Source organism: Acomys russatus, chromosome 5, assembly GCF_903995435.1.
Source record: "Acomys russatus chromosome 5, mAcoRus1.1, whole genome shotgun sequence".
NCBI lineage: Eukaryota > Metazoa > Chordata > Mammalia > Rodentia > Muridae > Acomys > Acomys russatus.
In genome coordinates, this window is record NC_067141.1 from 27037097 (window position 1) to 27061027 (window position 23931).

General features: G+C 42.3%; 1 protein-coding gene across 1 annotated transcript in view; it reads right to left on the reverse strand.

Moving 5' to 3' along the window:
* C5H11orf80 (chromosome 5 C11orf80 homolog) overlaps positions 1–23931 on the reverse strand; it is an 88502-nt gene that overhangs the window by 32663 nt on the left and 31908 nt on the right. Inside the window, 2 exon segments of the mRNA XM_051146887.1 lie at positions 2989–3072; positions 14154–14263. Coding sequence (XP_051002844.1) covers positions 2989–3072; positions 14154–14263 — 194 coding nt within the window.

A 23931-nucleotide genomic window follows, 5' to 3' on the forward strand; every position in this document is an offset into this window, starting at 1 on the left:
CACTACTCTTGGTTGTTTATCTCTAGCAATTGGGAACTATGGCCCACTGTTATTAATTGGCTAGACATTTCCATAGCAATACAGACCAGCTGAGCTGTAGCTGTTCTTCCACTTAATATACTAAGGCTATAGGAGGCACACCAGGCACCCTGAGCTCCTAGATTGAAGAATTATTTTCTGAACTATATATCGAATGCTATCACATCCAAGTCCTACTTGAAAATTGTGAATACTTAAACTCAAGTAATATAGCTGATTAAAGAAAACAAAGCAGGCAATGAGTGAACACCAGATGGAAATCCCAGTGTAGTAACCTAAGAAATAGAAATGACTAAAACAGTCGGGCACGGTGGCACACACACAGTGCTCAGGAGGCAGAGGCAGGAGAATTGCTGTGAGTTCGAGGCCAGCCTAGTCTACAAATTGAGTCCAGGACAGCCAAGGCTACACAGAGAAACCCTGTCTCAAAAAAGCAGAGAGAGAGAGAGAGAGAGAGAGAGAGAGAGAGAAGAGAAGAGAAAGAGGGAGAGAGAGAGAAATGACAAAATTACTAATGCTTTAGAAATTCTATCTAACGAAAATGAGGTAGATGAGAGCCCAGACAGAACGCAAAAGCATGGTTATAAGTGTTCAAAGACACAGATGAATAGAATAAGGAATGCAGTGGACGATATAAAAGAGGAATTCCACAAACAGAAATACTGAAGAAAAGCTGAAGCCCTGAAGAGAAAAAAAAACATAGTTAGCCAAATAAAAGGACTTCGGGGAGTCATGAAGAGAACAAAATGTCTGCATTTCAAGAAAGGGGAGAAACTGGAACAATTCAACAAGGACAGAGATAAAAATAGGAAAATACCTACCATGAGAACGACAGACTGACAGGTGGACAGATGGATGGACACACAAATAAATCACACCTGAATAATAGTTAAGCAAGAGAGGAATAGGAAAGACAAATACTACAAAATGGAAGGAATCAATACACACCTTTCATTAATAACTCTGAATATTAATGATCTCAATTTCCCCACACAAAGCAAAGACTAGTAGATTGTACCAAAAACCAGAAACCATATATTTGTTGCCTCCAAAAGTTTACTTCACCATGCTCTTAAGTTGAGCTAGGAAACAAGCAGCTGTTGCTGTTCCAATATCTGACAAAACAGACTTCAAACAAAAAGTGGGAAAAGACACAGGAGAGGTCACTGATTAAGGAAAAAAAAAATCTGTCAAGATAATATAACAATTCTAAACTTGTATGCTTCAAAATACAGGTGTACACAATTTCATAAAACAAATATACCTAGATATAAAGTCCCAGATCAACTCCAGCACAACAGTCTTGGTACCTTCAATACTCTCACCAACTGACAGGCAATCTCAGCAAAAAAGAGATAATCTGAGCCGGGCGTGGTGGCACACACCTTTAATCCCAGCACTTGGGAGGCAGAGGCAGGCGGATCGCTGTGAGTTCGAGGCCAGCCTGGTCTACAAAGTGAGTCCAGGATGGTCAAGGCTACACAGAGAAACCCTGTCTCGAAAAAACAAAAAAAACCAAAAAAAACCAAAAAAACAAAACAACAACAAAAAAAAAAGAGATAATCTGAACCAAATGACATCATAATAAATGAACTTGAACACAGCCTGCAGAACATTGCAGCATACAGAGAAGCTGATGGAACTTTCTCTAAAATACAGCATAGGTTAGGAAACAAAGAAAATCTAAACAAATACAGGAAAACTGAAATAATTCCTTGTGTTTTACCTGATCACAGTAGACAACACTATACACCAACAGCAAGGAAAACTCCAGAACACACACAGACTACAAGACTACAGAATGATGCAAACAACACTACAGAACGATGGTTCTTGAAGAAAATAAGAAGGAAATAAAGACATTCTTATATACAAATAAAAATGAACACAACAAGCTGGGTGTGTGGCACATACCTTTAATCCCAGCACTCGGGAGGCAGAGGCAGGCGGATCTCTGTGAGTTCGAGGCCAGCCTGGTCTACAAAGTGAGTCCAGAACAGTCAAGTATAGACAGAGAAACCCTGTCTCGAAAAACAAACAAAAACAAAAACAACCAACCAAAAGAAAACCCATTTAGGGGCTGGGCATGGTGGTTCACACCTTAGGAGGCAGAGGCAAGTGGATCTCTGTGAGTTCTGAGGCCAGCCTGATCTAAAAAGGGAGTCGAGGACAGCTAAGGCTACACAGAGAAACCCTGTCTGGCAAAACAAAACAAAACAAAAAAAAAAAAAAAAAAAAAAAAAAAAAAAAAAGAAGGAAAGAAAGAAAAGAAGAAATCAGAGTGATTTCAAGTGACTTAACAATATGCCTTAGAGCTCCAGAGAAAGAACAAGCCCCAAGTTAGTCAGGGTAGATATTAATTACATGGAAAGAAAAGAAACATTTGTTTGGTTCTTAGAAAAGCTGAGATAGATAAAGCCCTAGCCAAATTAATATAAAAACCCAAATTGATAAAACTGGAGATGAAAAGGGAACCATTACAACAGTTGCCTATGCAAACCAGAGAATCATTATGACTTATCTAAACAAAGGTATGTTCCCCCTAAACGAGAAAACCTAAAGCTCATGATTCACCACAATTAAACCAGAGTGAGTCTGGCACAGGGGCACATACTCTTGATGCCCGTACTCGGCAAGGGAAGGCAGACCTTTGAGTTCGAGGCCAGCCAGGGCTGCTCAGTGAGGGTCTTGTTTTGTTTCTGTTTTTGTTAAGAAAGCATAGAGATGGGTGTGGTGGCACACACCTACAATCTCAGCACACAGAAGGCAGAGGCAGGTGGATCACTATGAGTTTGAGGCCAGTCTGGTCTACAAAGTGAGTCCAGGACAGGCAAGGCTACAGAGAGAAATTCTGTCTCAACAACCCCCCCCCACACACACAAATAACCAACAAAAGAAAACAAAAAAGCATAGATAAGTTGATAATATTTAAAGAACAAACAACTTAACCTTGTGATGAACTATGATAATTTTTCGTAAAAAATTCTTTATAACCAGACAGTTTGTCATCAAACTTTGAGGACTTTCATCAACCTGTAACAAGAAAACACAACTTGTAACACCAACAGCATAAATGAGTCAAGTAGACATTTCTTCCTATAAAATGAATATTTAGGACAGTTTTGGGATATCCGTGGAGAAATAATTGGATAATAAGAAATGTACAAAAAAAAAAAAAAAAAAAAAGAAAAGAAAAAAGGAATATAGGAAATTGACAGAAAATCTATTTCAGCTGGGCATGGTGGTGCATGTCTTTAATCCCAGCACTTGGGAGGCAGAGGCAGGCAGATCTCTGTGAATTAGACGCTAGCCTGGTCTACAGAGGGAGTTCCAGGACAGCCAAGGCTACACCAAGAAACCTTGTCTCAAAAAAAATAAAGAAAAGTAGTTAACCAAATTACTAGAAAAAATGGATACAGGATTATTAAAAACTACTACCAAGTCTGGGAGTTTTCATACTTTTTTTTAAATTTTATTTTCATTTTATGTGCATTTGTTTTTTGTCTGCACGTGTGTCTGTGTGAGGGTGTCAGACCTTGGAGTTACAGATAGTTGTGAGCTGCCATATGGGTGCTGGGAATTGAACCAGGGTCCTCTAGAAGAACAGTCAGTGCTCTTAACCACTGAGCCATCTCTCCAGCCCTGGGTTTCTACACTTTTAAGCAGAGGTGATTAAATAGACACTGCAGTTCTGCAGGATACAAACCACAGTCACATCCTTCATTTAAACATGTTTAGTATAGAATTGTTTAAATGGTAGACAAGCAACGATATTTTAAAATAATTTTTGTACTTGATACTTCCAAAACTAGTTCTTGAAACAGTTTAAAAATCTCTGTAACCTTTGTAATTACAGGGTGTGTCACAAAGCAGGCTGATTACACCTAAGAGTAAAGCAACTAAATCAGTGAAGAAATTTCACCAAACAGATCTGAGAAAGGATAATTAATGATGATAGCTGCCATTTATTTCAGACATGCTACAGGCCCAGAGTTTATGAGGAAGCAGGAATACTCCCATTTTATAAAGAGGATCATGAAACGCTACATTAATGTCTTTAAGATCTCAGGTAAATCAGTGGCGCCGCTGGGATTCAAACTTGTATCTGACTCCCTCCAAAGCACATACCCTACTTTGTGGTGCTGTCTCTCTCCATCCTGTGAATCTATGTGGACAGAGAAATATATATGCCACTATTTTTTAATAGAAAATGACATGCAATGCTTACATGTGACTCAATATTACATATATTTATCCATTCACAAAACACTAATATAACTTATTTGCATGTGGGCTTATATTTCAGTAGGAGGAAAAAGTAATTTATATGATGGTGTAAATGTCTTATAATTTATGTATATGAGATTCTAAAGAAACACAAGACAGGTACTGCACGTAAGTCAGCTTAGAAGTGGCCAGCAAGTTATACTGCGTCAGCAGAGAATAGTAAATTGCCCCCTTTAAGAGCTGGTCATAGACTGGGGGCTGTGCTCTGCTGTGGCTCATAAAGGATCCTAGACGGCTGGGTGTAAACTTGCTCAAAAAGCCATAGACTCAGTTGTTAAACTTTTACTCACCTGATTCAATTGTCGTCTCAGAGGCTTACTGCCTCCGTCTGCTAACCTAGGCCTAGTCCTGGAAGCTTCTAGGCTCCGTACCATCTAACCTAGGCCTAGAATGTTTTTCGACTTACTGCTCATCCTTTCTAGTTCTTTCTGAGCTCTGGCTGGCTGATTCAACTCAGCTGTTCTGGCTCAAACCCCTTTCCGAGCTGATTGAATCAATCTGGTTTTCTCAGTTACTCATTGAATAGTTGCTCTGCTTGGCCTTTAACTCTAGCAATCTGTTCTAATTCTCTCTCTTTCTCTCTCCTGCTCTTGACTCAGCTGAACTGCCTGAACAGCACTTACTAGAACTCAGAGATCTGCATGCCTTTCCTCCTGAGTGCTGAGATGAAAGGTGTGCACCACCACACCTGGACCTAAGCTTTTCTTTACCTGAAACTTGCTCTAAACCAAGCTGGCCTTGAATTTGGAAATCTGCTTGCCTCTGTCTCTTGGAATTAAAGGCATGTCTGCATTTTAGCCAGCTCACACAGATCTAGAAGGTCTTTGGATGTGATCTCTTGCCAGAGCAGCCATGTTCTGAACTAAGATTCCTCTACACTAGGTAGCTTTTGGGGAGATCATACCCTGAAACAAAAGAACACTGTAAACTTCCTGAAGACTGGGAACGAGACCCTTAACTGCAGGCTGGCTACTCTGAGAAACCACAGGTGATCAAGTGGGTTTACTACAAGGCCAATGTGGCCAAGGCCAGCTTGGTGGATGCTTTTGAAGAGAAGTTTAATGCCCTGCAGATTCCTGTGCCCAAGGATAAATATATTGCCCAGGTGGACACAGAAGGAAAGGAAGATATGCTAAGTTCATGTGTGAATTGAAGGTCATGATCTAGGAACATGAGAAGCAGCTTGAGAAAATGAAGAGTATAATTCCTTCTAATAAGATGGCCATTGAGGACTTGAATGAAGTCTTCCCAGAAAGCAAGTTAGGAAAGAAGAAACATCCCTATTGGCCTCACCAGCCAGAGACATGGACAGACAGATGGACAGTAAAGCCTTTTACATGTGTATGTCAGAAACTCAATACCTCAGACTGGTGTATCTGGGGAAGCAGTGGCCCTTACTTAGAGCTATTATAAAAAACAGATACTTCCAGGCCTGGGGAACAGAAACCACTGTTTAGCTGAAATGGGGCACACTTCTGTAATCCCAGAACTGGGAAGATGGGGGCAAGAGGATCAGAAGTTCAAGATCATCCTCAAAAGTGAAGCCTATTTGTGCTACACAAGACACTTTTTAAAAAATGTCTAATTACATACTATAGGTTTCTTTCATAAAGTTTTTATTGGGATATATTAATGAGATATAATGATGGGTTTCACTATGCCATCTTTGTACAGATATATGGTGCATTTTATCACAGTCATCAATCACCATTACCAGCTCTTGTCCCCTTTGAGCACCATTCCCTTCCCCATCCTTTTTCCCCTCCCCTAATCCCTCTTATATACAAGTTCATCTTTTTCATATTTTTATTGAATGCTTGTGAATTTCACATCCTGCACCATAATACAACTCATTGCCTAGTCTTTCCATATGTGCCCTCCATCCTTGTAACCTCCCTGCAAAAGAAAAAAAACATTGCCATGGAAGTTGCAGTGTGTCACGCAGTATATTCTTTTGTCCAAACAGCTTTGCTTACAAATGTTCATTGCAATGAGTCATTGGTCTTGTTTGAGGCCTCTGGCTTCTACTACTGTTATGGGTTCAGGAATAGCCATACACTGACCACTCAAACACCAGACTCAAATTGATGAAAGTTTATTTGAATGCTTAACAAAAACTGACCAGTCAGTGCCACAGCCTAAATTTGGGAACCAGACTGTGATATTGGTCCAGTTTTAAGGCAGGCTTTTTATAAGAAAAACCATAACCAGGTAACAACCAGGTAACCAGGTGGGAAGCAAGAGGAAGGGCAGCATTACATAATTTTGACCAGTTAAACACAAGAAGAACCAATTTTGTTCCTAGCACAATGTATCCAGGTGCCTAAACAAAGCATTTTAAGCTGATTGCCTGGGATTTAGGGTAGGGGAGCTCTTGGGGGCTTTCCAGCTCTCTGGAAGTAAGGAACATAGGAGGATGTTGCAGTCTTAACACTTAACTCTAATAGAACATACATTTTTCTTTAACCCAGGCAGAACATACATTTATAATTATTGTTTTATTCTAAGCAGCAAGCATTGAACCCTCCTGGTTTCAGGCATGTAGGGCCTGAGAACTTGAACTTAATTTCATCTTGTAATAAAAATGGAGATTTGGGAATAAAATGGTGTCTGATATGCTAAGAGCAATAGCTGGTGTTAACAGAGGAACCACAGTTATTTTAGGAACTAAAGCAGGTCTCAAAGGAGGGGATATAGAGTTTAAGCAGGTTAAACAGGTTGCAACACTCCACCATCAATACTGGACCCTCATGGAGACTCTCAGATTTCCCATTGTTGCCCTTAGCCATGAAGATCTGCAGGACTGGCCCCTTCACATACTCTAGCAGCTCATAGATGGGGTGGATGTTGGGGTGGGCCAGCTCAGAGCCCTGGATCTGGGCCTGAGTGGTAGCTGAGTTGGTCTGCATGGCAGCTTCACCACACCCATGCCACCAAGGCCAGCTCTCCTGAGCTAACCAGGAGAGAGGTGGGGCAGCTCTCCAGCACCCAGGTCACTTCTGGCACCACTATGCAGTGGCTGGGGTCGGGTGGGGCTAGCTCAGTGCAGATGTCAGCCCAGATCAGATGGCAGCATGGCCTTTGGTGGTAATAAGAACCACAGACATCAACACTGACCTCTGCTGCAGTAGAGCCACAGACTCCAACATGGTCCTTGTGGCAGCACTGGCCCAGACATCACCATGGCCTCAGGTGGCAGTGCAGGTTTCTCCTATCACGCTGTTCCTCACTGCTCTCATGTCTCCAGTTCTGCCTCTCTTCATAAACTGCTCCAGTTCTCCTTCTCTCCCCCCTCTGCACCACTTACTTGCTCATCTTTGTGGCAGCAGGGGGGACTGTGGCCTCTGCCTATCTCCTGCCCTGGTCTGCACTTCTTATTTTAAAAAAGGAGAATTAATGAGTTTACTAACAACTGTGTGTGTGTGTGTGTGTGTGTGTGCGCGCGCATAGCAACTTACCAGTGGCTATACCACCAGAGAAAAAGCTTTTTCTTTGCCCAGCCACCACTAGCTGCTTATAGATCCTCAGGGAGGGTGGATCCTTATGTGCCCTGCTTAGAAGTTTATTTTCAAACGTAATGCAGTCATGTGCTTCGGACTACTTTCCAGAAGAAAGTATCAGTCTCTTTCTCCTCTTCCTCCTTGGTAAGTATAGGTAAGATAGACAGTGACAGTGATGACACACAAGGAGAAGGACAAGAAGAATGTATACATAGTCACAGCAAATGTATAAATACAGATATGTGTGTTCTGTGTCTGCCAGATGCTGCTGGGGCACTGAGCCAGAAGTGTGTGCTTTTCCTCAGGAAGGCCCAAGCATCATCAGTCTCCAGGCAGAAAAGAATAAAGTGAGGAATAAAGTCTGTGTCACAAGATTTCCGGTCTGGTGGGGGTGTGGAAAAGGAGACTTTCTCCACAATAAGTGTTACTGCTCTTTTAGCTCGGCTGCTGGCTCCAGGCAAGGTGGCAGTGGGGAGCCAGGCGACAGAGGCCCAACCTGACTCAGATGAATCCAGATGAGTGGCTGCTTCAGGAACAGCCAGCAGCTCGCTCTTGCAGATTGGCATTGTGGCAGGCCAGGTGTGCTCTAGCAGTGACCAGCAGTCGATTCCAGGAGCCCAGCGATGAATTCTTCTGGGAGAAGGGGAGCCCTTCTTTCCCCTAGAGTTACAGCCCTGAATAAACAGCCAGTCTCAGACGTCCTTTGGTGAAGTAGATGGTGTTCACCATTTTATTTTATGTGAAACAGTGACTTACAGACCATGGGCAGTGGGGAGGGGCTTTGGGAATGAATGTGTCTCATTGGCTGAGGCTTAGGACACTGGCAGTGTTCTATTTGTATTGGGAAAGGTAACAGGTGACAGGCTGATGTTACTGACCACCTGTAGCCACTTGGAGGTTCTGTCACATGCTCCTGAGGCAGGCATGGGAACAAGGAGAGAGCTTTGTCCCACACCTTCTGTCCTCAGGATGAGATTTTAAATCTCAAATTTGAGATTTTTGGGGTTTGAACACAATCCATCTTCCAAGTCCCATGCCAGTTCCCCTAGAGACACAGCCACAAGCCCCAAAATTCTTCTCTCAGTTTCCCCTCCCTGTTCTCCTCCAGAGGAAGCCCCATCCACCGCCCTCGCCCCCGACTCCCCCAGATCTACTACTCCTCTGTTTCTTTTCAGAAAAGGGCAGGCCTCCCAAGTATATCAAGCAAACATGGCATCAAGTTATGTTAAGACTAGGCACCTCTCTCCATATTCAAGATGGACAAGGCTACACAGTAGAAGGAAAAGGGTCCTAAAAGCAGGCAAGAGTCAGACACAGCCCCCACTCCTGTGTTAGGAATCTCACAAGAACAGCAAGCTACACACCATAACATAAATACAGAGAGCCTAGATTAGACACATATAGGCTCCCTGATTCTGTGAGCCCCTATAAGCCCTAGTTAGTTGATTCTGTGGGGCATTTTCTTGTGGTATCCTGATCCCTCTGGTGCTTACAACCCTCTTCAGTGGGATTCCCTGAGCTCTACCTAATGTTTGTCTGTGGGTCTCTGTATTTGCTCCCATCAGTTGCTGGATGAAGCCTGATTGTGATTATGTTAGGCCTCAGTGTACAAGTATATTAGACTATCATTAGGATTTTTTTGGGGGTAGGTCATGTTTGGTTTTATCCTAGGTCTCTGGGGCTATCCAGCTCTGCTTTCTGGCCCTCCAGGCAGTGTCAGGCGTGCACTCTCTCTTGTGACATGCCACTCCCACAAGTTCTGAGCCTCCTTTATCCTAGCACATCTTGCAAGCAGGACAAAATTGTAGGCCAAAGGTTTTGTAGCTGGGTTGGTGTCCCCATCCCTGTACTGGAAGCCTTGCCTGGTTACAGAAGATGGCTGGTTCAGTCTCTGTATCCCCTATTACTAGGAGTCTTAAGCTAGGGTTACCCTTGCAGATTCCTGGGAGTTTGTTTCCATTACACTGTTTCTACCTCACTCCTGAAATACCCCTCAATTCCAGTCGCCGCTCCCAGTACTCTCTCCAGCCCCACCTGATCTCTCCTGTTCCCATCTCCACCCACCCACAGTCCACCTGAAAAAATCTATTCTACTCGCCCTTCCTGAGGAGACTCATGTGGCCCCCTTGAGCCCTCCTTGTTACTTAGCCTCTCTGGTCTGTGCACTGTAGCATGATTATCATTGACTTAACAGCTGACACCCACTTATAAGTGAGCACATAGTCTGCTTGTCTTTCTGGGCCTTGGTTACCTCACTCACAGTGACTTTTCTAGTTCCATCCATTTGCCTGCAAATTTCTTTCTTTCTTTCTTTCTTTTTTGTTTTTCAAGACAGGTTTTCTCTGTGTAGCCTTGGCTATCCTGGACTCACTTAATAGACCGGGCTGACCTCAAACTTACAGAGATCTGCCTGCCTCTGCCTCTTGAGTCTGGGATTAAAGGCATGCACCATCACCACCCGGCTTGCCTGCAAATTTCATGATGTTATTTTTTTTAACAGTTGAGTAATACTCCATTGTGTAAATGTACCACTTTTTCTTTATCAATTCTTCAGTTGAGGGACATCTAGGTTGTCTTCAGTTTCTGGAAATTAGGAATAAAGCTTCTATGAACATAGTTGAGCAAATGTCCTTGTGGTAGAATGGAGTGGTATAGCTGGGTCTTAAGGTAGATAGACTGCCAATTTTATGAGAAACTGCCATATTGGTTTCCAAAGTGTCTGTACAAGTTTGTACTCCTTCCAGCAATGAAGGAGTGTTCCCTTTACTCCACATCTGGCTTATTTGGTTGGTTGATGTCTAGTTTCTTGAGTTCTTTATATATTTTGGATGTGGATTTGGTGAAGATCGTTTCCCATTCTGTAGGTTGCCTTTGCCTTACAGAAGCTTTTCCGTTTTCTGAGGTCCCATTTATTGATTGTTGATCTTAGTGTCTGCACTATTGGTGTTCTGTTCAGGAAGTTGTCTCCTGTGCCAATGCACTCAAGGTTATTCTCCTCTTTCTCTTCTATCGGGTTCAGTATATCTGAATTTATGTTGAGGTCTTTGAGCCACTTGGACTTGAGTTTTATATAGGGTGATAGATATGGATTTATTTGCTTTCTTCTACATTCCAACATCCAATCTGACCAGTACCATTTGTTGAAGATGCTTTCTTTTTCCATTGTATATTTGTACATACAGATGCATATTCCATGTGTATGTACACACACATATTTGTATCCGTTTTATTATTTAATACTATTAAAAAAAATAAATGTAAAACCAGATAAAGTTCTTTTTTGTTTGTTTGGTTTTTGAGACAGGTTCTCTCTCCATAGTACTGGCTGTCCTAGAACCCACTATGTAGATGAAACTGGCCTTGAACTCACAGAGATCTCCCTGCCTTTGTCTCCCATATGCTAGGATTAAAGGCATGGGCTATCACACCCCGCTTAAATCTGGATAAATTTCTTAAGGTTTTATGAAATCATACTGTTTTGGAGGGATGTGTTACCCAGCCTAATGCAGTGAGTCATATAAACACTAAAGTCACTATATCTTGTACATGAAGCATTTCTCAGAGATTAATTTTCTTCATATGACCAAGGTAAATAGATCATTTAGTATAGTCTTTTCATGTCTGTCTCAACTAATGTTTGCTATAAATCTTGCTACTTCACCCTACACACACACACACACACACACACACACACACACACAATCCTACAATGAAATTTTTGGCACTCTCTTCATTTAAATGTCTCTTAAAGAGCTATATGATATTAGAGACAAGGAGGTGTAATTGAAATAATGCTTTAAGGACTCCTTGCTCCTTTGAGGCTGATGCCACCTGGCTACACTATTCATATTCCCTATCTATCTATCTATCTATCTATCTATCTATCTATCTATCTATTCTCCTGCCTCTCATCTCCAGCACAGGCTTACTCCTGGTCACTAAGCTCACAGATCCCCTCTGTACTTCAAGTCTGACTTTCACATCCAAAGACATGACCAAGGACCTAGGTGTGTAGCTCAGTGACAGACTGCTCCTTCAACATGCTTAAGGCCCTGGGTGCAACCCCGAGGATAGCAAAGCTGATCTTCCTGCCAAGAAGATGAGCACACTAGGCAATAATTTAGTCTTAACTCCTTGTTCTCAATATCATTGGCCCTGATCCCCCTCATCTTTAGCTGTTTCTATAGTTATATCTTAGAATTGATTCTGGAAACTTTAAACCAGTGGTTCTCAACCTTCCAAATGCCATAATCCTTTACTATAGTTCCCCATTGTTGTGGTGACCCCCAACCATGACATTATTTTCATTGTTACTTCATAACTGTAATTTTACTACTGTTATGAATCATAATGTAAATATCTGTTATGCAGGATATATGACATGAGACCCCTGTCAAAGGGTCACGTGACACCTCCAGGGGTCATGACCTACAAGTTGAGAACCACTGCTTTAAGCCAAAATGCCTTACTCTAATTGGAAAAGATACATACCAATATATTACCAGGGGCTATATGTATTCTAAGTATTTTTTTTATGTATTCTAAATATTATATATGTACTTTAAATAGTTGATTTACTCATACTTAGATTCTTCTTAAGGAAATTGTTTTGAAAAAGAAAAGAAAGAAACTTTATTATCTAATTCTTTTATGTGTCATAAGCTCTTATGTCTAGAGCTTAACTGATGTAAATTCAAATCTGCTCTTCAGTATCATCAAGACCTCTAGACAGGGATGCCTTTTAGTTGGATTAGGTGTCCTTCGTCTGTGCTAGGACAGCACTCAGAGATTGCCTCATTAAGGCATATATCATGCTGTTGTGTAATATTTGTTGACATGTGCATCTTTCCTTTATATTCCAAGTTCCTTAGGATCAAACAACACATCCTAAGAATGTGTACCCATGAGACCTAGCTCAGCGTGACTAATTTGAACAGACACTGGCTTCTAAATGAGTAAGTATTGAACTAGCTTGACCTATATGAATCAGGCAGAGTAAGCTCTAATTCTCCTACTTTCATATGACATAGGGAAGTCGGCCCAATTTTCTGAATTTCAATTTTGTCATCTGTAAAGTGGAATGATAATCCTTATTCTATGCACTTCATAGAGGTGTCAGAGGCTTAAATATTTGTGACTGTTAGTCATGTGAGTTATTACTTGCTCCAACTGGCTAAATCACATGCTCTTAATTCTTAGCATTGCTTTCCTTGGTTCACTGGAATCACCTTTTTATTGCTTCTTGGCATCAGCAGTTTCAGAGCTGACTAACCATTAATTGCTCCCAATTGTTTAGTTTTCATTCCCCTAAAGAAGATAAGGCACAGCCAGGGCACCAGCTGTCCTGATAGTGTGCCTGTTCCTTCCAGAAGGAATATGCAGCTACCCAAACATGGAAAGATACTTCCCAGCACTTCCTGGAAGATTTTGGGTTCTGTTTGTTTTGAGACCAGTTCCTATACAGCTCAAGCCAGCCTAGAGCTTGCTGTGTGGCTAAGGGTGCCTCTGAACTGATCTCCTCCTGCCTCATCTTCCAAGTGCTGTGGTTGCCAGTGTGTGTCACCACACCTGGCCTAGGAAGAATGTTTAAATCATTCTAATTTTTTAGATCCCTATTACTTTCAACTAAGGAAAGATAGGGGACCATAAAAATCACTAAAGATGACAGAAGGCAATTATTCTCATTTATAGGTCTATAAACCAATTGAATAAAATTTGTTCAAATGAGATCTGTGTTGAAAATAACTTATTACTACGTCCATTTATTGTGTGTATGGAGGTCAGAAGATAATTTTGTGTAGTTGGTTCTCACCTTCCTCCTTGTAGGACTCAGGATCAAACTCAGGTCATCAGATGTGGTGGCAAGTGCCTTTACCCATGAGTCATCTCACTGATTCCGGAATCAATTTTTATTCTACTGGAAGATCCACCACCCTGTTGCCAGTGCTCAGTTGACCTGGTGCCTTAGCCTCCAAAGTACAGAGGTTAAAGATGCAAACTATCACATCTGACCCAGATGACATCTTGATCTTGGACTTCTAGCCTCCAGAACTGTCAGAAAATAAACCTTTGTTGCTTAAGCCACCAATCCAAGGTATTTGTATGGAAGCCTAGGCTAACGCAACCCAAGGTCACCTATATCTCAGCCTCTCAGCAGAATACAGACACTAGTGCTTTGAAAGCTCCTGGGTCATCTAATGTCTGTACAACTTCTTTATTTTACATACGTTCAAACTGTGATGGAACCAAGCTTTCTTTCCTGTAATTGTAATTGTGTAAAAATAGGAGCCAAATGACCAGAGTGTACAGAACCACAACAAAACTTGCCTCAAAAACGATCTGGCTGTGTGCTACATCTGATGTGTCTTGAGGATGGCTCCCCTCCTCTGAAGCCAGAGTCAGTTTTACAGAGAACCCAGGCAGTGCAGGCTGTGTTTCTATATGAGAAGGAATGGCAACGGATCAGAACAGCAATGGGAATCAAGAAGACCTTTACCTGATGAAAGATTACCTGCAAAACATAAAATACAGAACTGGTCATACAGCAGAAAATTGTTTCTATATTTAAAATTACTTTCTGGAGGAAAGAAACCTAATCTCACGTTTTTAATTCTTTAGACTTGTTAAACCAATCTGAAATTTCAGTTTCCATGTCACGTCCAGAGCAAGACACTCTAGTGCTGCATTTTTTTGACACATTGATTTATTACTTAATAAACACAAGTCCAACACTGGTGGTGCATGCCTTTAATCCCAGCACTCAGGAGGCAGAGGCAGGTGGATTGCTGTGAGTTTGGGGCCAGCCTGATCTACAAAGCAAGTCCAGGACAGCTAATGCTACACAGAGACACCCTGTCTCGAAAAACAAACAACAATAACAACAACAACAACAAACCCAAACCAAAACAAAAAACAAAAAACCCACAAGTCCATTAAGGAACTAATTTAGAGCTGAAAACTGAAAAGTTCTAAAATGACTGTTCAGGCATATGCTTTTTAAAATATTATAGTTCTTAACAATCTCAAATTCTTACCAATTTTAATTTAAGAATCACTGGCTTGGTGTTTTGTATGTGTTGACTCAGCGCTAGCTTTCCACAAAGCACTTGGGAGAAGCATGGATTATCCACAACAAAGAGAACATCAAAGTATACCCATCTTTTTCTTCTATTTCCTGTACCCAAATTAAAACAAAACAAAACAAAACCTTCCCATTTTATAAAGTAACCCCTTCAGAAGCAGTAAAGAATAAAGTCACTATAACAACTTAATTCAACTTTAAAAGTCTAATAGCTAAATACACGTAGTGGCACACGCCTTTAATCCCAGCACTCGGGAGGCAGAGGCAGGCTGATTGCTGTAAGTTCAAAGCTAACCTGGTCTACAAAGTGAGTCTAGGACAGCCAAGACTAAAGAGAGAAACCCTGTCTCAAAAAACCAAAAAAAAAAAGATAAAATATCTAGACATACATCTTAATGTATGGCATTTCCTTCCTTCCTTCCCCCCTTTTTTTTAATATTGTTTTTTGAGACAAGGTTTTTCTGTGTAGCCCTGGCTTTCTTGAACTTGCTCTGTAGACCAGGCTGGCTTCAAACTCAGAGATCCACCTGCTCTGCCTCCCTGAGTGCTGGGATTACAGGCATGCACCACCATGCGCCCAGCTAGTGGGTAACATTTTCTTGTTACTGTATTCTGATAATGTAATTCAACTCACAACGCTCTGAATAAAATGGCAGCAAGGTCATGATGCACGGAGGCTCACTGACCTTGCCACTGAACCTGGGTACTCTGCGTCTTAAGTTCATCACTGACTAACTAGCTTATTTAGGGAAACCTTTTTCTTTCTGATTCAATTACTTTTCTATGAAATAAGGGACAACTGTTTAAATTAGTAAAATAGTACAAAAAGTGAAGGGAACATCAATGCAGGAGAAAGGAGTTGTAAATGTCTCTAAATTATTTACAATAATCTTAATAACTATTTAAAACAAATCGTTTTTAAAAAAACAAAATAAATTCTGTACTTTAAAAAATGTCAACTCAAAAAAAAAAAATGTCGACTCTTAGCTGGCAGTGGTGGTGCACGCCATTAATCCCAGCACACGGGAGGCAGAGGCAGGCGGATCACTGTGAGTTCAAGGCCAATCTGGTCTACAAAGCGAGTCCAGGACAGCCAAGGCTACACAGAGAAACCCTGTCTTGGAGAAACAAAAAAGTCGACTCCAAACCAGGTGGTGGTGGTGCACGCCTATAGTCCCAGCACTTGGGAGGCAGGCAGATCGCTATGAGTTTAGGGCCAGCCTGGTCTACAGAGGGAGTTCCAGGACAGCCAAGGCTACATAAAGAAACCCTGTCTCAAAAAAACAAAACAACAAAAGATGTAAAAAGAAAAAAGAAAAAACAAAAATTCTATGCAAACCATCTCATTCTACATACCAAAAAAGAAACGAGCAAGCAAACAAGACATAGATAGAGCAGCCAGAGTTAAATATAAGCATTATTTCAAGATAAATTGAACCTATGTTGAAATCTCATGTTCATATTCAAACATACATTATAGAACAAATGTTTTTAAATTTAATAAAGACATCTTCATAGTGAGAGAAAAAAGGAAAATGAAAATGTATTAGTCCAGAGTGGAAAACAAAAAGAAAGAGGCCTATCTGCTTGCTGCTAAGTCTGAGTTCAATCCCCCAGGCCCACGCGGTGGAAAAAGAGAATGGACTCCTACAAGCTGCCCTCTGACCTCCACACTTGTACCAGGGCATGAAAAAAACACTGCCTGCTCTCTTGAGGGATGGCTAGATCAAAGGAAAGCTGGTAGCCACATCACTGCTGTGTGACAAAGGCCTTAGCTGGGTTATGTAAGCAGCCACAGGACTCAGAACTAGACGGCTTACTGCTGTGCAGGAGCTTTGCATCTATCTCACTACCCAGGTAAAGTACAATCCGAGACACACACCATTCAAGCATGCAAAGGTAGGGCTCACAACCCTGAGAAACTCTGACCTACCAGTTGTCAACATGGGATGTATTCAAGCTAAACAGATCATGGTTGATTAACTCTAAATTATCAGACAACAAAGCTTGATACTATCAAAGGTATAATACAGCAAACAAGAACACTTGTATCTGAGGACTTAAAAATGAGACACTAAAATAAATATCTACACCTTCGGCAAAGAAGCCATGAAACAAGAACACACTGTAATAAATTAAACCAATAGTAACAGGGGAGTTGGGCGGTGAAGGCGTACACCTGTGTCCCAGCATTTGGGAGGCAGAGGCAGGTGGATCTCTATGAATTCAAGGCCAGCCTGGTCTACTAAGTGAGTTCAGGACAACCAGGGCTACACAGAGAAACCCTGTCTCAAACAAAACAAACAAACAAACAAAGCAACGGGGAAAACCTTATTAGAAATCTTAGAACTTAAGAGATGTAATGTTTGAAACTAAAACCTCATAAATGGGTGTCTGGAGAGATAGCTAAGTGGCTAATAGCCCTTACTGCTCTTGCAGAGGGCCTGGGTTTGATCCCCAGTGCCCACATGATTATTCATAACTATCTGGAACTCCAGTTCCAGGGATCAATGCCCTCTTCTGACTCCACAGACATCAAATACTTATGAGATACACATACAGGGCTGGAGAGATGGCTCAGTGGTTAAGAGCACTGTCTGCTCTTCCAGAGGTCCTGAGTTCAATTCCCAGCAACCACATGGTGGCTCACAGCCATCTATAATGTGATCTGATGCCCTCTTCTGGCCTGCAGGTGTACATGCAGCCAGAGCACTGTGTACATAATAAATAAATGAATGAATCTTAAAGAGGTTATTGTATGGCATAGATTACATTCATCTTTTTTAAAAAGATGATCTGGTACTTACACCTTCAAAGATAAGAAAACCAAATTTGATTTTGGGCCTTCTTCCCTCCTCACCTCTTTTTTGAAGTACTGGGGATGGAACTCAGGATCTCACAGATGCTATGCAAATGCTGTGTCACTGAACAACACCCTCAACTTCTTAGTATGGACTTTAAAAATCAGTGTGTGTGCTCACACATGTGCCCACCAGCCAGATCAGAGTGTCAGGTATCCTGCTCTATCAGTTTCTACCTTATTCTCGTGAAACAGTCCTTACCCTGACTCTGGAGCTGGGGTAGCAGCCAGCAAGCCACACACCCTCCTGTCTCTGTCTCCTATAATGACAGGGTTTTGGAAGAACGACTTTTTACATGGATTCTGGGGACTTGAACTCAGGTCCTCATTGAGTCACCTCCCCTGCTCCACATAGACTCCCTGCCCACCCCACCCCTGCGCCCACCCCAGAGACAGGGTTTCTCCATGTAGTCCTGTTCTAGAACTTGCTTTGTAGACCAGGCTGGCCTCAAACTCACAGAGATCCGCCCGCCTCTGCTTCCCAAGTGCTGGGACTTAGACTTTTAATATAGGTAAACTACCATTAAGAATAAGAAACTTCGGCCAGGCATGGTGGCGCACGCCTTTAATCCCAGCACTAGGGAGGCAGAGGCAGGTGGATCGCTGTAAATTCGAGGCCAGCCTGGTCTACAAAGGGAGTCCAGGACAGCCAAGGCTAACACAGAGAGACCTTGTCTCAAAAAGCCAAAAAGCCAAAAACCTAAAAAATAAAAAAAATTAAAAAAAAAAAAAAAAAAAGAGTAAGAAACTTGGGCTGGAAAGATGGGTCAGCCATTAAAGGCTAAGCACACAAGCAAAAATACAAAACAAACAAGCCAACAATTACCATGTATAAGGCCCTTGGTTCAATTTATAGTCCATGCAGAGAAAAGGAAGGGAAGGGGGAGGGAGGAAAAAAGAAAGGAAGGAAGGAAGCCCAGGAATAGGGAGAGGGAAAGAGAGGTGGGTTGCAGCATTAGGAAAGTTGAGAACCACGGCTGTAACCCTAGCACCTCAGAGCTGAAGTCAGAGGATTCCTTCAGGTTTGAGGTCATTCTGGCATACTTGATGAATACCAGATCCTCCAGGACCTTAGAGTGGGACCCTATCTAACAACAATGAATAAACTAAAAATTGTAAAATGTGCAAAAAAGGAAATGTAAACAAGAAAAATAGTAGTGATCACAAGTCAAGGGAAGTAGTGGTGGTACACACTTATAACACCACCACTCTGGAAGTGGAGGCAGGAGGATTGCCATGAGCTTCAGATCAGCCAAAGCTTCTCCTGTTGCATACAGCCATGCCCTACAAGGGTTCAGCATTGCTCACAACACTCCACACCAGTCTCATGATCCTTGCTGAGTCAGTTTCTTTCTTAGTTCTCCTGTAAACATAGTCCAGTCTAAGCCTGAGAACTGGACGTCAAACACTGCTTCCCACGTCCCATTTCCTTAGTGGGTCTGCCCCTTTCCTGCTGTTTTCCAGCCCCTAATATCCATAGGGACCTTAGCTAGAGGTAACCAGGTATCCCCAACGGATCAGATGAGGTGGTTCTTCGGGGATTGATTCCCTTCATGTTGCCCTAGATTGTAAAGCTTTTGTCTCAAGGAGGTGTGGGCAGTGATACAGCTCCACCTTTCTGTTCTGTAGAACTCAAATTGATCCGATCTGCCTCCATGTCCCACAGCCTCACAAGTCAGGTGGTGCACATTCATTGCCGTGTCTGAAAGTCTTCCCTGGCTCCAAGAGCTATGGGGCTGACTATTCTCTGAGTACCACCATCTGCAGCAGCCCACTGTTAAAACAGCAGTGTGCTGAATCATAGACCTTGCCTTCCTCTGTGTTAATTCTCAGACTTAAATGTCAGTAGTTACTTCTAGTTCACCCCCTATCACTATCTGACTCCTTATCATGGCCTGTTATAGGTTTTAGAGTCCCAGGAGGGACTCTGTAATAATGGTCTAACCTGGGCCTTCTAGCTTTAAAAAAACAGCAGCCCAACACGTCCATTCTCCACTTACTGTATCCAATTTACTCAGTAAGTCTAAAGCCAATGCTGCAGCTAATAGCCTCAATCCCTTTCTTGCTGCAGTTCCCTCATTATCCCTGCAAGCTCCCTCAGGCTGCCACCTCAGATAGATTTCTTATTACAGGCTGCTCTGTCCCCAGTGCATGTAAAGCCTGCTCTAGACCTTTGGCAGTTTGCAGAGTATCTCCACACTCCCAAGGTGGACCCAAACATCAAGCAAATGCACCAATCCATTCCACCTTGAAGAAGACTACCATCCTGGGATTTCTCACAGCTAAAACCCTCCTTTGGTGGCTTTACCTTAGGTACATGTCCCACTCATATCTGCACAAACCATGTCCCTGCCTCAAGCTATATATGGACAAACCATGCTGAAATTTCCTCTGCACAGTGGTGATGGCACACACCACTAATTCCAGCACTTGAAAGGCAGAGGCAGGCAGATCTCTGCGAGTTCAAGGTCATCCTGGTCAACAGAGTGAGTTCCAGGACAGCCAGGACTACTCAGAGAAACCCTTTTTGAAAAGAAACAAAAAACAAAAACAAACAAGCAAAGAAACATATTTATCTGGGTGATAATAGTGCATGCTTTTAATTCCAGCACTTGGGAGCCAATGGCAGGCGAATCTCTGAGTCTGAGGCCTGCCTAGTCTACAGGGCAAGTTCCAGGATGGCCAGGGATATAAAAAAAAACCAAAAATAAATAAATAAATAAGAAAAAATTCCTCTGCAACCCCTTGTGTACACACACACACACACACACACACACACACACACACACACACACACCACTTCACATCAAATACTTATCCCATTCTCCATATCAGAGACACTACCATTGTTCTTTCCAAACCTTCAGTTTTGTCTTACCTTGCCAACTATGCCAAGTGTTGTTAAAATTCCTTCAAGTAGGTAGACACACACAATATCTACCCCTTTTCCTAACAAACAGAACTATGATTCTATCAAAGTTTCTTCTGGGGTACCAATGACTTTATTGGGTTCCTTACAAAGTACTGATGAGAGGTTACTTATAGGAGTGTAGGTGCTCCTGAAAAGCCTTTACCCAGCAGGCATGAAGGCTTCCCTGTAGTCACATAGATGGAGGCTCCTCCCCTCTAGTCTTCCCTGTGTATATACACTAGCTCCTCCCTAAAACCTTGTGCAATTAAAACAGAATTCTGTACACTAAGTGGTAGAAAGCACTCAAGTAAGGGGCTAGTGACACTCTTGGCCCCTCTATGAGGAGTGTACAGTCAACATGCCTGTCTGTGATGGATAATCCTTTTGCAAAATGGCGGCTCTTGGCTCAAAAGATAGTCATGCACAGCAGATGCTAAACTGGGGGAAGGCTTTTTAAGGGGGGAGTTGTTATTTGAGATAGGGTTTCATTGAGTAGCTGTGGCTGTCCTGGAACTCACTCTGTTGATCAGGCTGGCCTCAAACTCAGAGATTTGCCTGCTTCTGCCTCCTGAGTGCTGGGATTATAGGGACGTGCCACCACTGCCAGGCTTGAGGGGAGACTTCAAAGCTTCTAATATAAATGTGTCCATTTATAATAGATAGTTTCAATTAAATGTTAGCTGAACTTATCCAAGGACTCAAGAGCAAAAGCAAATGATTTTGGGGTTGTTGTTATTGTTATTCTTGTTTTTAAAAAAGATTTTATTTTACGTATTTGAGTGCTCTATCTGCATACACACCTGTATGACAGAAGAGAGAATTAGATGGTATAGATGATTGTGAGACACCATGTGGTTGCTGGGAATTGAACTCAGGAACTCTGGAAGAACACAGTGCTCTTATCTGCTGAGCGATTTCTCCAGCCCCTTGTTTTTGTTTTTTCAAGACAGGGTTTCTCTGTGTAACCATGGCTGTCTTGGAACCTGCTCTGTAGACCAGGCTACGCTGGAGCTCAGAGATCCACCTGCAGATGAATCTTCGTGAGTTTGAGGCCAATCTGGTCTACAAAGTGAGTTCAGGAACCCAGGGTTATTACACAGAGAAACCCTGTCTCAAAAAAAGAAAAGAAAATCAAATGGGTCTTTTCCTAAGCCAGCATTCCAAAGAAGCCATGTTCAAGTGCCAAGATTATGAGCCTGACAAAGTGAGAAGACAGACAAGTTTGAGTTGATCTGCCAGATGGCAATCAAACCAGAGACAGACCTGGACCTCACGGCCCAGCAGAAAGAGTTCAACACCACAGCCACCAAGGGTATCACGGCTGGGAGTGGTCAGAAAGCTATCATTTTTGCTCCAGTTCCTCAACAGAAATCTAAAACAAAAACAAAACAAAAACTGTCAAACCACTGCATGAATTGGAGGGAACATTCGGTGGCAAGCATGCAGTCTTTGTGTTTAGAGAACTCTGCCTCAGCCAGCTTGAAAAGCTGTATGAAAAATAAACACATAGTGTGCCAGAAGCTACATCCTGACTACCGTGTATGATGCAATGCTTGAGTTGTTACCTTCCCAAGTGAAACCCGGGGCAAGAGGGTTGGTGAAACTGGCAGACTGCTGGCTCATAAAGGTTTACTGAGACAAAGTACAAAAGGACAACATACAACACACAGCTGAAATGTGTGTGTGTGTGTGTGTGTGTGTGTGTGTGTGTGTCTTTAGGAATTCCCCCAGAGCTTTGATATAAATAAACGTGAAAGCCAGCAAGATTGCTCAGTAGATAACAGTGCTTGCTGCCAAGCCAGACAACTTGATCGGATCCTCAGAACCCATGTGGTAAAGAGAACTGACTCGTGTATACTGTCCTCTGACCTTCACGCACACTATGGGACATACATACCCATATACTTGCTCACACACACACACACACACAAATGTACCTGGATTCACACATGAATAAATAAGTGTAATAAAATTTAGTGATAACTAAGTATGGGTCACAGAAAAAAAACAAAGAAAAGAAATCACATGGGAATTCCATAACTGAAAAGTTGAATACTATTACAGAATTCATTGAGTAGGTTTATCAGCAATGTAGACATGACAGAAGAGTCACTGAAATCACTAAAGACCAGTTAAAACAAACAAACAAACAAACAAACAGCCCAAAGCCGGGCACGGTGGAATGCATCTATAGGCCTAGCTACTCAGAAGGCTGAGGTAGGAAGACTGTTGAATCCAGGAGTTCGAGGCTGGTCTTAGCAACACAGTAAGAAGCCATCTCCCTTCCCTAACGCTGTGCTTTCTCACCTACAGAACAGAATTTTGAAAATTTTAAAGATAAAATCAATAAAGACTGAAGGAAAATATCAACCAGCCTAAATTATATATACTAGATGTCCCAGAAGGAGAAGAAAAGTAGAACAAGGCAGGAAAAGTGCTTTAAAATCATGGACAAATTTTCCTAAAATTAAAGATGTGAAAATCTCAGCAAACCTCAAGCAGGATATTTAGGTGAACACTGTCAAAGCCACAGACAGGCTAGAAAAGGCTTGGGATGCCGATAGGGGATCCCAGGAGCTTACCCGCCAGCCAGTTGGTGGTGAGCTCCAAGTAGAAAATGGCCGCCATAGCTCTCCCCACCATATTTACAGCCTGAAGACTGCGCCCCTAGAGGCTATTCCAACTGACTTTGAACCTCCATGTCCACCTGTATGTAATGCGGTAACTCTGTTTCCTCCTTCATCTGCATGAGCCTCCTCCTTAGTCAGCCGTATGCTTCCCTGTTCAACTATATTATAAGCAGCAGCTTAAGACACACGGCGAATCTGACTGTTGAGGTTGTACAGACGCAGGCAAAGGCTTGAAATGATAACTGAATCTGTCCCCACCCCAGTCTCAGGCCATGTTCCCTTTGTGTGGGCTCATGATAATATGTGACCCAGGTCCCCGCCCCCCCCTTTTTTTTTTTGTCCAAGACCTGAGTGACCGACCGCATCCCAGTTGATGGGCTTCGTGGCTGGGTGAACTCTATGAACATGTAGTCATGATCACCAATCCCTCTGTGTTTAAAGTAGTGAAGGAAGATTTGATGCAATATTTCTGAAAGATGGTTTTTCTGGATGTTTTTCTTTTTCTAAAGTATGTCTAGGATTGTTTTATAATATAGAATAATATACAGTAGCTGGGCATGGTGACGCATGCCTTTAATCCCAGCACTCGGGAGGCAGAGGCAGGAGGATCGCTGTGAGTTCGA